This window comes from Stegastes partitus, unplaced genomic scaffold (genome assembly GCF_000690725.1).
Source record: "Stegastes partitus isolate 25-593 unplaced genomic scaffold, Stegastes_partitus-1.0.2 Scaffold784, whole genome shotgun sequence".
Classification (NCBI taxonomy): Eukaryota; Metazoa; Chordata; class Actinopteri; family Pomacentridae; genus Stegastes; species Stegastes partitus.
In genome coordinates this window covers 250,911-267,856 of record NW_007578515.1, presented here as the reverse complement: position 1 = coordinate 267,856, position 16,946 = coordinate 250,911, and the positions used below count along the sequence as shown (strand labels likewise).

At 39.7% G+C, this 16,946-nt stretch overlaps 1 protein-coding gene across 1 annotated transcript in view; it reads right to left on the bottom strand.

The window, feature by feature from the left end:
• col14a1a (collagen, type XIV, alpha 1a) overlaps window positions 1–16,946 on the bottom strand; it is a gene marked incomplete at its 3' end in the record, with an annotated part of 185,450 nt that overhangs the window by 46,194 nt on the left and 122,310 nt on the right. The window contains exons 31-33 of the mRNA XM_008292091.1: window positions 16,085–16,223; window positions 11,099–11,241; window positions 9,426–9,535 (exon numbers count right to left, since the gene is read on the bottom strand). Coding sequence (XP_008290313.1) covers window positions 9,426–9,535; window positions 11,099–11,241; window positions 16,085–16,223 — 392 coding nt within the window. The remainder of the gene's footprint in view (window positions 1–9,425; window positions 9,536–11,098; window positions 11,242–16,084; window positions 16,224–16,946) is intronic.

The following is a 16,946-nucleotide window of genomic DNA, read 5'->3' as shown; positions in this document are numbered from 1 at the left end:
TGCTGCATTTATATTATTGCTTAACCGTGTTTATTTTTCTGTCTTTCCGTCCCCTCTCTGCCTTGCACATACACTGCCTGCAGTTCACCTGGACTTTTGCTACATGACTAAGGGTCAAAGCTGAATCACTCGTGGTTTCTTGGCAAAGAGTGAATTTAGTTTATCTTCTGAATGAGAAATGTAGAATAAAATTAGTTTGATGAAATGTCATGATATTAAGCTTAGATTTGGATAATTTAAAGAGTCGCGTCAATTTCAGAGACCATCCAAAAGTTAAATATTCAGAATTCTTGCTGTTTCTAACTCTGATAAATGGAACAATGGTGGCAATTTTCAAGAAAAACACACCTTGTGAAAAAAAAATAAAAATGCCCAGAGGGTTTTGGGGTTCAGAGGGTTAAAGAGAAACAAATCAGCTGCTTAGGTTATTTCAGCAAGTTATCTGTTTCAACAGTCGATCCTCATTAAGTCTGCATTGCCCACCATTATTGCTCTTAAACGCTGTATATATATCACTGGGCATAAACACAAACAACTGAATAGGTGGAGTCAATAAAACAGAGTTACAGCATGATTTTAAGTGTCACGTCTCGATAAGCCACGACATAAAACGTTCGACTTCCTCGGTGTGTTTCAACAATAGGCCGCCTCTTTACTGACAAATCACAGTGACTCTGAGTTTCTTTGTGTGTGTGTTTTTTTTTGTTTTTTTTTTAATAAACACAGTCTAAAAGCATCTGCGCACACAAATGACTCTGTCCAGTCAGAGTGCTGGATGCTTGTGAGCTGAAACTGCCTCCTTAGAGAAAACCACTGCCAGAGCGCTGAACTGTGAAATTCAACTGGTCGCTCTGTTAATGAGGAAAGAGAGCTGCTTCCTGATGAAGGACTTTAAGCATCTGCAGGTTTCACCGTTATGGGATTTTTTTTTCTAAAACTATTTTGCTCAGTTAAAATATAGTTTAAGTAACAGGAGCATGAATGCACGTGTGCAGCAACAAGGTGCAGCAAATGTAGAGTTGGAGCTCCTTGGCTGACGTCTGAATGGCTGCTTGATAATGACTTTGTGTTCTCATCCTCCACTCTGCACACTCCACTGGGTACGATGCATATATGTGTTGTGTGATATAAAACATGCCGAAAATCCTCCATGTTGTTTTCGCCAGAATATTGTGGCATTTGCTATTTTCAGTTAAGGTTACATTAGCAGTTAAGAAATAAATATAAGGCACTGGAACGTCTGAGGTATACACAAGTACATGCTTTTGTGTATATGTGTGTGTTAAAGAGGCCAGTCACCCTCCTGCAGGCTTCATGGTTCCTCCATTTACTCCAGCAGTGACTCAGGCTCATTTTCAAGCTGGAGGAAGTTTATTCTGGAAAACTTATGATTGCACCATTCTTCTATTCTAACACTTGAGTCATAAGAAATCTGAATATCTCGGCCAACAGTAGCAGGCAGCAGAGACATGGTGTTTATTTGGAAGCATTTCTTTTGTTGTGGCTCTTTTAGAGTGACACGTGGACACATTCTGAGTCTGTATAATATTCTCCCTATTGTTTCATGGGATTGCTCTGCATGACACAAACTCTAAAAACATCATTTTTGTATAAAAACAAAACATGCATATGGAAGTTTTCTGAATGTATTTTTCCCTCCAACCATTACTTTCCATTTCTTTCTAAGACGTTCATAAGGCTTGCTTGGCTTAAATCTTACACCATATCTCACCAGAGGCTTGTACAATGACTCAAGTTCATAATATGTTTTCCTTCTCTGGCTTCACTAAACCACAGTCAAAGCTAAGCACATGAAGCTGGCTATTAAATTGTTAAGGCTGGTGTTGTACATTCTGCGACTACAAGGGTCCATGTGATGTAAAAGAGTCCATGCAAACCCCTCCACACATGTCTGCATGCAGCTCAGACTTTGTGCACACGACGACTGCACTAAAAGGGTAATAGTGCACATGTTGGGCAGTAGTTTGCATATTTTGAATACGTACATACGACCTATGGTTTATATGTGGAACACAGTCTTCCAGGAGGGCCACTACAGACTAGAAATGTAGTATAGGACTGGTGTTACACCTTCTGTGTCGGCAAGAACAGAAGTATCCATGCAATGTAAATTTAGTCATCGCAGCAATAATTGCGCCACACCGCAATAATTGGCATGCTTGATAACCAATCACAAACATGTACAGGTCCAGTACTGCACATTTCTCACCACAAATGTGTAAGAATATGTGAATTAATAACATCACTGTCCCATGATTGAGGCATGAGTAGATCTGACCACAAACACAATGATTTTATTTCCATTAAATGAATGTATTATTTAGGTGTATTCTTATGCCATGTGAGAAAACTACAGCCTTATTTTTATTTTTTTTTTTAGCTACAATTCTATTGGCGTTAGTCGCACACAATTAGAAAAGGTAAATCTGTAACCTGCAAATCTTAGAATTTTAACAAGTGCAAGATCTTAGTCTCTATCACTCTCTATGTTAGGATTTTGAACATCCCTATTTAAGGCTTATATAAGGGAGAAACGGCTTTGAAATCTCCAGCACTCCAAAGGAAAAAGCGACCAATAAAAGAAGGAAGACTGAAGTTCCCTCCACCTATAATCAAGATTGTCTCTAAAAACTCTATTAGAACGCCACAGGATTCACAAGGAACAGTGCAATTTCATTTGTGATATATTTAAACGTGTTGACCTGTTTTATCAAACATGAGCAGGTTAGGTGTGCAGTTGGTGATGTATCCTGGTAAGAAGTGAACTACTGTCGCAACACTGAAAATCTAAGTTTAAACTTGAAGGTACCTGGCTAACCCCAAATCCTGCTTCATAGTACAGACCTCAGATGTTTTACTAGTTGTCTGATCACAGTGTGGTTTTACCTACAAATGGATCTAAAAGTTATGCAAACGTTACACAACCTCACGTCGTAGCTAGTCAGACAAAATCAGCTACTTCCACTTACAATACTAGCACGGTTCACTCAGTCATTATTACGGTATGTGAAGGCAGCATTTAGTGCCGATAAAGTGCAGAATTAAACAGATTGCTATTTTGAATGGGATTCACACATTTACACTGTCATAAACGAGCTGTAATAAAGCTAATTTTAACATAACAAAAGTGCTTTCGTCCATGTGCAATACATCAGAGAGCCCTGACAAAACTGAGACTTGGGAATTGTTTAATCGGCCAACACACACACATAAAAAAAAGAAAAACAAAACTACTGTCAACAAGAAAAGATGATGAAGTATAAGAAATACAACTAGCATAATACTTTTTGCATTGTGCTGTTCCTGGCAGGTCAGATGGCTGGTTGGAGTCGTCCACAGCTAATACCGCTGCCAGCACAAGATAAATTATCCTCCCGCTGTCCCATTTTCTTCCCTCTCATATACAGATAAACAATCACAGCTTTGTATTTTGTAATGCTGCTGCTGTCTTAAACATCAACAGTATCTTTCCCTAATATAAAGCACCTCATTTGTTGGTGTTCGTCTGTCAGTAAATCGTTGCATTGCTTCGTCTTTATCAGAATTGGTTTTTGTTTCAGACATTACCTTATTTTCCGACATGACTGACGGTCCTACGTTATCATTTCCATGTTGCACGTAGAATTTTGTCGTGATCTCGCCAATTTACCAACTCTGTGGCACTTTGATAGTAAAAACCCAGCATCAATGTTATCTTCACTGGATATAAATGTCAAAACAAAGCCTCATCAACAGGATGGGAAACTATGAAAGGTGGTCTAACTTTATGTTTTCTTCACACTGAATGACTTGACATAAACATTTTTTTAATATGGTTTCTGAAAGAATGGCGGCAAGCATTAGAATATGAAAAAAGGTAACTGCTCTTGTGATAAAAAATATAAAAAATGACTGCATCAAATAGTGTCTTTCCCAATTTTGATCATATTCTGGACGTTGTATTAACATGAACCACAGAGCAGTTCTGCTCATACACATCCTCGTATACAAGATAAACACTAGTATTCTGGTTACTGATTACTGCATACTGTTTGTGCAGACACCTGTGAGGTTTGCAACACAAACCGGCAATTTAATCTGACATTCCTGTAACTGGCAGCCGAACCATCAATTAATCTGACTGTGGCTTTGGAAATGAGGTCACTGTAGCTTATAGCAGGTTTAGCACTATGAAATGTCAACATCATGTTGTCGGCAATGGGAGATGAAACCAAAGTCAAACTGTTGCTGCCACCACCTAAAACAAGGAAGGTAGATGAAGATACGCAGACACGGCTGATGGAAAATGGAGTTCAGTGACTCAGAGTACAGAGAATATTACCGTATAAGTGTGGCATCTGTTAACTGGGTGACTGGAGGACACTACGCATGGCAATGTTGTCTATTTTATTCTAAAGAGGACAATAATTTACAAAGTGAACATCATGTTGTGTTAAAAAAGTCTTAAAATTAGCAAGTGAGACCATAAAGCCATGAGAAAAATGTTTATCGAGGTAACAAATCGAGTGAGATGCAGGGTTGTTTTCTCATAGACTTCTATACAGTTTTATTTGTTGTGCAACCTGGAGAGTCGCCCCCTGCTGGCGACTAGAAAGACTGCAGGTTTAAGGTACTTCTGTATTGACCTAAAATTTTACCCCTGAAGGTTACGTCCATTTCTTCTATACAGTCTATGGAGTCACTTTATAAGTGTCTTCAGCCCAAAAGTACACATGCAACAGTTTCCCAGCTTTCTTTAGAATACTCCAGTTTGCATAATTTTGTTTTCAAAACTGAGATAAGGGCTTATGCAGGTTTCCAAAATCAGGTTATAATATGTACATGCTCAAATACGGGACTCTTCAAAAATGCAGTCATGCCTGGTCCTCCCTCGTGTACAGTATTGATCTTTTATTGATCAGTATATCCTGTTACTATAATGCCACAGTTTAAATCCTCTTAAGGAAGGAAATACGGTGAAACCCTGGATGAGCAAGCTCCTTGTCCCATCATAACAAGCTTGCAGTTGAATACAAACTCCTCTGAGACACATTTTGAAAAGCTTGAAAAATTAAGAGCATGAAAAAACTCTGGTGCAAGAAAATTCCCAGCAGGCCGTGTGACATTTTTGCTTCTATACAACTTCATTGTCAAGAAAACAGATCAAACCATCGAATTAGTTCATCCGCCACATAACAAACAAGACTTCAGTCGTATTAAATGTGTTCTAACAACTGGTTTTTTAATCTCTTTTGCTTTTCCATTATCACTTCTTCATCTTGCGAACATTCGAAGGCTACCAACATTCATGACTTCATAGTAATTATTTATGGACGAATGAATTAACAGAGAAATTTGTCTGACACTCTGTGAGCTATTGTGCATTACCGGGAGGGAGAAAGCTACAAAAGTACAGAAGAGAGTTTCCTAAGTGTAAATTTTTACGGCGCACAAGGACAGCTTTAAGTACTACCAGTAGCGTTTTTTAATGTGAACCACTTAATCATTCACTGAGGCACAAAAACAGCGTCCACACACGTCTGGAGGATAACATGGCTCTGAGCAATACGTGAGTTATGCTGAAGATAACTTTCACTCCTTCTTTTTTAAGTCTACATGTCTCTCTGTTGTCTCGCTGTGTTCTTCTGTCTACGTTTCTCTTTGTGTCTCGCTGTCATATCTTTTTCTTGGTCCGCTCTCCTTCACCTGTTTTCTGTTTGTGTGTTGGTGCTTCACTGAGCAGTGACAGATCCTGCTGGGTATTCCTGCTTTTCACGCGAGGTGTCTTCATATGGTAATCCCTTCATAAAAGGACACACATGCCCACGCACGCTCCTCTTATTCGCTTGTCAGCCTGTCTAAACGGAGACGAACGCTTCCTCTGGTCAGCCAGTCCTCTGCATCTGTTCCCTCTTTGAACATTGTCATGTTCTCCAAAAGAAAGACAAAAAAACCGATGGAGAGAACAAAAAGGAACCGAGAATGATGGGCAGCTCCTCGTTGACATTTTGAGAATTGAGATAAAGAAAGACAGACAGAGAGTTAGTGGGCTGCTGCTGGATTGTTTTCAGCCGAAATCCTCAGAGAGTCCGAGTAGAGAAACTAAACAACAACAGAAAAACTGTCTGTAAAGACTCTGCTTGAACTGTATTAATTTTCGAGTTCACTCCATTTGTACAGCCAGTCTCTTCGAATTTAATAAAACAATACATGCAAATTTCCATTTCCATCAGCCATGTTGAAGAAAATACAGCTCCTGAATGGTGGAGCTTATTCAAAGTACATGAAGACAAAAGGACTATTTATTATTCAGCAGGTTGTTATTTTTATTTCATGTCGGCTAATGCTGATATTCTGTGCCAAAGTGTTTTGCAATGTGAATTAGTCATTTACTGGGCCTGTTGAGGCCAAATCAATGTCATTATTTATTCAGTGGAGGCATTTGCATCACTATTTATTCCATAATTTTCTTTTTTCTCAAAATACTTTCTCCTCTCAAGTGAGCAGAAAATTGTCTTCTGTTGGAGGGATGTCATCAGAATTTGCCATTTCCATTCGGTCGGAATAATTTGATACAACATCATTTACATAAAAACATTCCGGCGTAATCCCAGTGATTGAGGTAAATGTGAAATGTCTTTGTCAGAAAATCAGTTGGGAGGACAAACAATATTGTCTCTGGTGGACTAATCTAAGGTCATCAGGGAAAAGTAAAGAAAAAAAGAAAAAAGACAGGAGCTAAAACAACAACCACAGATGCTGCCTTTACAAATGTGTATGTAGATACCGTTTACAGCAATCAAAACCTGGTCTTAACTGTGGACACATGAAATACGATTTGCTGGACTTTTAACTTTTATGTAAATTTGGCCAAAAGGACTGTGCTTATTATTATTAAACCATTTTATTTATTTCATCTAAACATGCCAAGAATAATGAAAAAAAAAAATAATACTATGACTTTATCATTGGAGGCCACAGAGATTTCTTAAAGTGTGATGAAATCTGCAGTTTCACTCCCACTCTGCACGCTCCACTGGTTTAAAAAATAAAATAAAATGGGTGTTGAAAAAGCGGTGGAGAGTGCGAGGCAGATATAGAGGAGGGAGGAGGGTTACCTTCACGTGAACATTCGCTCCACACAACATTGCTGAGAGACGAATAGAAAGCCACTGAAAAGCACTCAACAGGCTTGAAATTTGAAAAAAACACCAAAACACAGTAGAAGTTTCTCAGTTTTTGCTACCAAGCTTCCTGCTATCCCACTCTACTCTATGTTTCAGCCCAGTAAATCGGAATATTTATCTGTGCCACCGAACATTTCTATTGAAGGGTTTGTCTCTGTCCATCTAAAATGTGAAGTAAACTTACACATGCGAGCACTGTGGGATAATAACATCAATAACAGTGAAGTGGTTCTAATGTTAATGAACTAAACCTATTTATATTCTATTGGTTTAACTCAAGATGCTTCTTTGGTTTAATTCCTTCATCCTTCATAATAGATGTCATGTATTGTCTTTCAAGAGGACTATTTAAAAAGGTGTTTCACAAGGCTCCACCTTAAGACATCTTCTTCTTTCCTGATTGTAAAAAATTGTGTCAAAGATGCTCAAATTGTTTTGTTCATCTTTACGCTGATGACACTGTGATTTACACCTCCACCTTAGACAAATGACAAATTCAGTGTCCAGTTTTAACTTGGTTCAAAACTGGTTTTATAAGGACAAATGAAAAAGTCCTGCACGGCGGTGTACAGTTGGTCATACCGATTTGATTCAAACATTATTTTTGATGATGGTCATCCATTGAGAGAGTTGTTTTATTTAAATATCTTTGACTTTGGAAACATTGTTTCTCAGTTAACATTCCAAGCTGTAAAAAGACGAACTTCTCAGTAAATATCATTGATTATGTTGATACTGTCAATCAAAACACTTCTGATCCTATCGGCTCCTCAATGGCGTTTTCAGTTCCTTATGTAGATTTGTCTTGGGTGTCTGTATACAACTTAATATTGTCTTGTGCATGATCACTGAATTGGTTGCAGCCTAAATCTAGACAGCAGTTTATTTGGGTCTGGTTAATTTTTAAAATATGTTTATTTTACCTGTTATTGCATCCCTTTTACTTCGTCCCTTGAGGTCAAAAGCAGGTCATTTTAATACAGAGCGCCTTCTGGTTGGAATAATAATTATCATTACCTCTTTCCACTGCTTCAGGTTATCTTTTTTTCTCATCTTAAAGCAAACTGTTCAAGCTTTTAATTTCAATATTTTGCTACAAATAATCACAAAACTGGTTCAGGTCATCCTTATGTTGATGTAATTAATGTATTATCTGGGTCATTGCAGCTGATTTTATTTTATTTTTTTTTACCATCGCTGTGGTCTGGGGTTGTGGGTGGGATATGATGAGTAAGCTGTCTGCATTTTTGAATTTGTATTGAACATTACCCAGTGTCGTGTTAGCACGTGTTTTCTAAGTGCATTTTTAAGACTCCCCTGAAAATAAGATGCTTCATCTCGGGGGGTGCATTCTTTCAATAAATCCTACTTCTTGACAAGCAGCACAAAATTCTCACACATTTGTGTAACTCCAGCCAGCAAAGTGTTGTCATTGCTATCCAGTGACATTATCTGTCTGTCAGTCTGTCATCGCCAAGAAATGTAGAATAAGTCCTCGCTCGTGTCCCTACCAGGCAACGGTTTTGTTTATGATTAAAACTGAACTACAAATCGCAACATTCCCAGTTCAGAATGCAGCAGCTCAGCCTCTTACTGGTTTTAGCAAACGACATCCCATCACCTCACTTCTGGCTTCTCTCCACTGGCTGCCTGTTCGATGTAGAACTGGTTTCAAGATTTCACTGATCACTGTTAAAGCACGTCTGGGTCTGGCCCCAAGCAACATAGCAGAAATGCTGGCCCCAAACGAGGCAGCTCGCAGCCTTGATCCTCAGTTGGGGCCCTTCAGGCTGTTCCAAAGTGGAGGCTTAAATCTGAAAGTGATGGTGCTTTTGCCATCAGGGCCCCGTCGGCTTTGGAATGACCTGCCCGAGTAGATTAGACTCTCAGAATGACGACTCCACATAAATCAAGGTCATTTTGTTGGACTTGCTTTTACATGGCCCCCTTTTACTAATTATTTAGCTTTAATTGCATTTATTTGTGTTTATTACCGTTGACAGATTTCAATTTGTATTTTTGCATCAGTCTCTTCTAGTTTTACCTTCATCTTAGTTTCACCTCAGTGTCGCTTTGCTTTGTTTGGCTTTACTAGCATAATGCTGCCATCTGGATATCTTGCTGTTCCTGCGTCAGTCAAAGTACTCTGTAAACCCTTACTTTTAAAAGTTCTACATAAATAACGGTATTATTATTACCAATTCAATCATTTTCAGCCCACTGATTTTAAACACTAACCTTATGGAAGCTGCCGTGGAAGATTTTTTTTATTTCCGTTCCTTCAAAGGTGACGGTCTGGAAGTCTCCTTTGTAGTCATAGTTGAAGAACGTCAACGTCTTTCCCGAGTCTGTGGGGAGACAGAGCTGGTGGTGAGGGAGAGGAGAGCTGATTGATGTTCACATGCAGTACAAACTTGACTTGGACACATTTCGGTCTCCTGCTATTAAACTCATATCAATACTTGAGCTGCACAATGTTCGCAACAAGCATGTAGTGCACAGGAAATAAAGATCATATTTAGAACTGATAAGGTACAAACTTTTCTCATCAGTCTCCTCTATATACAGGTCTGTGCACTCCTTGTTACACTGAATTGCATATAGAACATCTGTCAGCTTAGATTGACCAGTTTTTGTTTCCAGGTGTTGCTGAGTCCGACGTGCACTAGTATGTTGTCTGTGGAGAAAATCCTTCTAAGTTTTTCTTGATGACACATTTGTTCCGCCTGTTCTTCTTTTCTCCTCTGTGTGACACTACGCTGTTTTTTTTCCGGATCTGTTTGCTCACTTAATCAAGGCCCAGTTGGGAAAACCACAGATTTGTAAGTGCTTTCTTAGCACTTGAATGGGCCGTTAGTTTAGTCGTTGATTTTAGGGTGACGATGCAAACCCGGGACTCTCAATAAGCCGGAACTGAAGAATCCTCTTTGATAAAAGGTGAACCAGAAAGCGAAGCCTTCTGCTGAAACTCTTTGATCTGGTTGACTTGGACACTTTGGTTCAGTTGTACTTTATGGTTAATTATCAAGTAAGAATGCTGAATAGTTTCTTTCTGAAACACTACTTTTAAGCTTATTTAAAGATTTTGGATCAAAGTAATAGATTTGTTTTTTTTTTTTTTTTTGATATGCCAGTCAAAAGAGTAACCAGATATACTTTGTAAGTCAAACACAAATTAGTATTCGATATTTGCACTCCTTTTCTTACTAAGTAGCAGCATCATCTGGGAAACCGGAGCTGACAAATTGTTTTTCCCCTGCAGCGTCCTGCAGCGACTCCATGGGGACCCCAAAATCATCAAGGCCAGATGGTAATACGCTCTCTGCAGCGGGTCAGGGGTCTCCTCCAACTCGATGATGTCCGAAAAAAACCTCTGAAGGTTGACACCTGGGCTGAGTTCAGCTCATGTGCTGTGGTTCTGTGATATCGCTTATCACAGTCCAACACAAACACTTAATATAAAGAACTGCAGCTGCTACTTTATTATCATCTTTCCATCTGTTTTTACTTAAAAACTGGACCAACTGGGATCTTCAGGTATAAAGTCTAAGCCATTGCAGGATCAACAGCTGTGGTTTTGTGGTTATGGCTCTCTTCTCCATTCAGAAAGGGTTAAAAACCAGAAGAGCTCCTTTAAATCAGAGCTTTAATAACCACTGAGGTTGAAATGGAAGATAAAGATGCTGTTTTTTAAAGATACACACAGAACAGTGTATCAAAAATGCACTTAATGTAGCACCCCCGGCTGTAATTAGCGATATCTCTGCAGCTTCACTTCTAAAATCAGCTGCATCCTGAACTCTCTCGAAGAAAGCTGCAGCACACATCTGCTGTTCGAGGGCGTTTGAAAGTGCAGGTGAGACAAATGAACGAAGGTGAAGATTCACAAATGTAAGTGATTTCAAACTCACTGTCGAGGATTAGCCCCACCAACGGCTCGTTGTCCTTCTTGAGGATTTCCCACAATGCAAAGGGTTCCTGCGGGGTCTCAGGAAGCAGACGGAGCATCATAGAAATGGTGTAGTCGGAGGGTAACCCTTCAGGGTGGAGGTACCTGGTTCATATGAAAAAACAGCAGGAAAACACACAAGCATGTATTAGAGAGAAGTTTAAAAAAATCCACATAAACGCTGAAAAATAATGAAGCATTCAGATATACTGATTAATCTATACACCAATTTGCAGGTTTGTGTTGAAGTCTTGGTCCATTCAAATGCTGGTTCATTATAAGAGGAGCTGCTGCTTCCCTTGACTCCACCTGCACTCAGCAATATTTGCTTATCAAGTGTTTTTCCCGAATCCAACATGTTTTTTAAATTGCTTGCAACGGCAGCACAGCATATTTACACAACAGTAAAAAGCTACCAGCTAGATGAAGCGCTGCGTGTCTGTTGCATACTGAGCATTGCACACGTTCTGTTTTTTTATCTGGTCACTGAAAGTCAAAGAAGCGCTAAACTTTAGGTAAAACACTGAACTCATCACTGCTGCTTTGTACCCAGCTGTCCAATCACAGTGATGAGAGGCGGGACAAAACCACACCGACCAGACGTCACAATCTACTCGTACAAATACCGTATAACAGCTAAATGGCGGAGAAGTTGATACTACTGTTGTCTGAGTATCCATGTCTGAACCAGATGACATCCCCAGACTGATGCCAGATTAAAATAGAAGATACTACTGGGAGAAACAGTTTGGGTCTATCAGGTCAGCTGCAGTCAGTTGATCAGTACTTGCAATTTCCATCCATCCATCCATCATCTCTACACCTTAATCCTCACCAGGGTCGTGGGGGGCTGGAGTCTATCCCAGCCGACTTAGGGCAAAGGTCGGGGACACCCTGGACAGGTAACCAGTCTATCACAGGGCTACACTTAGAGACAGACAACCAAGCACACTCACATTCACACCTACAGACAATTTACAATCACCAATTAACCTCAACATGTTTTTGGACTGTGGGAGGAAGCCGAAGAACCCGGAGAGAACCCACGCTACACGGGGAGAACATGGAGACTCCACGCAGAAAGATCCTGGTGCCCCCATCGGGATGCGAACCAGCAACCTTCTTGCTGTGAGGCAACAGTGCTACCAACTGCGCCACCCTGCAGCCCACTTGCAATTTCTTCTGCAGATATTCTGGATTATTGCACCGAACATGAAGGAGGCTTGGTCCGTCTGTTTGTCTTTCTTTCCCTAAACTTATGCAGGCTGTCAGTAGTCAAACTCTGATTTCTGACAAAAATCTAAAATCTAACGCCTTTGATAACGATGTCCAACAACTTGGTCAACTTCGGCTGCAGGCAGCCTGCTGTCGATATCGTTCTGAAGTTGCAACAGAAAACAACTTGTAGCCGGCTGTCTGAAAACCGCTCATCCAAACGGCTTCAAACTCGGCACTGCACTTCCTCGGGTCCCCGACAACACAGCCGCCGAGTGTGAACTAGGTCAAATGAACGGTTCACGAGAAAGGTGGAGAGCAGATACACACTCAGACGCTGAGTTTTAGTTGTGCCCTGAAGGCATGTATCCACTAGGTGTCTTTTAAAAGTGCCATTGTCTCTTTTCAGCTGTTGTGAATGCTTTTAGGGTGCTTTCATCTGCCTCAGACTGACTTTGAGTGTCAGCCTCTTTTTGATCACAGAGTCTTGCCTTTTCTTTCTTTTTCTTTTCTTTCTTTTTTGTATCGTTGCCTTCGAGCACTTCAGGTTTAAATCTTCAACTTTTCAGAGCGCTCGACAATGTCTTTTTTTCACGAGCCGAACAATCACAGAACAGGAAGCTAAAGTTAACGGGGCCCATTATGCTCATTTCAGCTCCGTATTTTTAATCTGGAACACCGCTGGAATAACTTTGCATGAGTCACAGTACAAAGAAGTCCTTATTTATCTCACGCTGCCTCTTATTCAGGTCTTCAGTGGAGCCTTTATTAGTTCAGGACCCCCTCCACAAAACCCATTTTCTTCTGATCGGTGTGCTCCTGAAAGCTGACATTTACCGCATTATTTGAACTTCCTGACACCTTTAATGTGAACTCTTTTTTTCACAGGGTCATTTTATACTTGAACATGCTTCCTATAGTGCGGTGCAAGATAAGCATGAGGGCTTCTAACCTGCACCTGGAAGCATTGGTTCTTTTTCAGTCATTTCTTTCAAGCATCTCTTAACTCTGTACTGCCTGTGAATCACTCGCGGTCATGGTCTAAATCTGGAAAATTATACCCTCTTAAAAACACACAAAGCAAACTCATAATGAAACCTGACCTGAAACGCTTTCTACTTGCATTTTATTAATGACCAACTGGGCTCGGTCTAATCACACTGAGCACTATGATAGTTCCTATTTCGGTTTCCTGCGTGAGCTACGAAAATTAAAATTAAATGGAATTCAAAAAATATACTGTATGCAGTAGGCTCAACAGTGTATATCTATAATTGGAAAGCAGAGAATTAATCATAGCCGGATGGTTTTGCGGTGGCGTCTGTGTTGCTGTGGTCAGCTTGGACAAGCTGAATTACTGCTACTGATAATTATTTATTACACTAGAAGTAAGTTGCAGAGAGAGTCGGTTCCGTTGCTGCTACAGAAAATTAAACGCCGACATATACAGTAAGTGGTAATCGATGCATGCATCTATGTTTGTGCTTTTTAAATGGAAACGCTTGATAAAATGTTATTACAACTTTTTTTTTTTTTAGACATTTGTCATTTTTCTTGGACTTCATCTTTGTTTAGTCATTCACCCCTCATCCTGAGTTCTGACCGACTGATGAGGTCTTCCAGGTATTTATTTACAGACCAAATTACGCTGTTCATGACCCGCTCACGACTCCGATGATTAACGCCGTGAGTAGCTGTGAAACTGCCCGAGGAGGAATCTCAGGACTGCATCGTAAGTGCCTGATGAGTGGAGTCGTAGACCTCTTCCTCTGTGTAAACAGTTGTTCAGGTGTCTTCTACTAAAGCACTTAAGTCTAACATGACCTGGATGACTGAGAATCTACCCAGACCATCTATAATTTGGCTCGAGGTTTGTTTTTGTAATACATGGCTGCATGAAATTATAGTAATCACAATAATTGCTAGTATTATTATTGACGTATTGCTGCAATTCCACAGCCTTCAAAATCCCCACGGTTAGCACTGGAGCCAAACGTTGTTCAAGGTAGTAAGTGTAACATGCCCCAGATGTGATGACTGACGCTTAAATCCCTTTATGCCAAAAGATAATCAAAGCAAAGATTCAGGCACGTTAGCTTTAATGTTTCTCTATTAGCCAGAAAGTTTAGATGTTTTCATTGGCATGATTGCTGAACAGTTCAAAAGCCTGTGTGCTGCTGGCTGATAATTCAAAGTTCTCTGCTTGGACATTGTCCCGCTGACCACTGACTGTTAATCATGAGCAGGAGAGGACGGGACAGCCACATAGCAAGCAAACATAGACGGATAAACAGGAGGCTAAAAATAAATGGTTGGAAGAATGAAGAAAGCATGTGCTGTGTTTGTTTTTATAAAGTGTGTCTTTAACAATAATAAGATATGCAGTGGAGAAGAAATGATCATGTGTGCTGCATATTCAGACATATCTGTGTATTAACAACTGTTTGACTGCATATTTTAACAGAAATTGTTCACAATATGCAATTTCCAAGTGTATTTCCATGTATTTCCATTTTTGACGTAAAACTGTAACTATATTGATTTTAATTGTTGTCATGCCTTTGTTGGGAGAGACTGTCATGGATTTGCAAACTTGGAAAAATGTAGTGATTTAAAAGTATTCCCCTTTATTTTAGATCAGTATTTTGTAAAAGACACCGTATATCTAAGTTAATACAAACCAGTTGTTCTGCCTTTTTTCAAATTTGTTTGCATTTATTTTATCTGTACTATTATCACTGTAGGCGCATCATTTTACTAACATTGCATAATTTTTAATTGATGTCTTTTTCTTCTTTTTTTTTGTTAACAGCAGGTTAACATAAATTTATAGACAATTTCCTTTTTTCAATTACAGAACAAATGCCAGGTAATGAGCTGCCGCTACATTTTCTGTTATTTTATTAATGCTTTTATTTATATTTTATTGTACCTGTTTTGTTTTTTTTTTACTATAGATACATTATTAAATGTCCAGATTTTTTTCCTGCTCATTCAGCATTAAACAGCAGAACATGTTCTGTTTCTCACAATAGACACACTATAGCGTCACCATTCAAATACAGTGAATGTACGTGTGTTTTGCAGACACGCTGCTAACGTACAGATTCTTCTTTTTAAGGCATGGGGCAAATTCTGAGTAGTGAGCAGTCATTACTTTTTCTGTTGTTTTGTGTCTTGGTGTCTTCTACCAAAATAAGTCCACTGCATATATCTTTGATTACAAAGTGATTAATGAATGAATGTGTCTGTGATGATGATTCTTTTGATCGAACCGTCTTTATTTATTTATGCAATTTGTTCTCAGCCGTCTCCTGCAGACGAGATCTCCATCCTTGTGACACCTGAGCGAATAAAAACATCCCTGAACAAACTGTCACCTCCAGCTCGGCTAATCGTGACGGACAAGCTGAGCTGCACTTACGCTGTCAGCCAAGAATATAAACAGGAAGTCGTTTGATTGGTGGTTTCTTGGCTGCTCTGAGATTACTGTTTGACTTGATTACAGTGTTCTGATATAGAAAAGGAAAAATACATCATTGAGAACAGCTAAATTGTGTATTCAGCTATAACAGAGAGCAGGAGGCGAGTTAATAGAGGCTTATTTAAGCACAGTAATCTGGTCCAACATGATGCTATGATGCATAATTTCACTACCTGCCAAAGGAAAATCTGGGAAATGATCTTGTGCACAGATCTTTCTAGCATGTGCTGCGTTTTTAGATTCACTCACTTGGTGGGCTGTGACACCAGAGCATCCCGGTGTAACCTGTAACAGGGGAAGCTGTTGAATGAACCGGGCTCCAGAGAAACTCCGGGTATGGTGCTGTACTCCTTCTCCACCAGGCCAAACTTCTCCATCATACGGAAACCTGCAGCGGAATCATTCTCATCATGAAAAGCATCGACATCTGTGTCATCATAACTCAGGCTTCCTGCTCCAAACTCTGTGTGAGTTCACATAAAAGGAGGCGTTCAGCTCGTCCTGCGACTCTTCATCCGCAGAAAATGAAACGACTGTGTGCAGATGCTTCAGTCAACAGGTTGTTGTAATGGAGAACAATGAGGAATATAAAAAATGATGATGATGGAAACAGTGCTGTTTCTACAAATAATGCAAGAGAGGAACGCTGGTAGGAAACGTGTGTTAATGTTTTTATTTTACCAATCAGTGCAGCCGCTTATTTCTAACTGACAGCTGCACATTAAAGTCACACCTCATATATTTAAACATGATCTTGTACTGAAGTGCATTTAGGTCTGACACTGTCCCATAACGCTGGATATCACTTTCATTTTTGGCCAACTGAAGGTGAAATTAATGTAACTGATTGAACGTCTCTGTACTAAACCCCAGTAGAATAATCATTTTTCTAATCTGTGTTCTATCAGCTGCAGCACCGGCAGCGCAAATGGACCAAATATAAAATAGCATTTATGTGATTTCTGCATCACCAGCTGAATACATGTCAGGTTCCCATGGCAACATGATGCATATAGGTGTGATAGTGTAACTACACGGCTTCTTTCAGCGGTTGAGATCAACAGGTTTGCAGTTATATCACATTCCCTCAGCTGAGAATCTGTATCGCTCA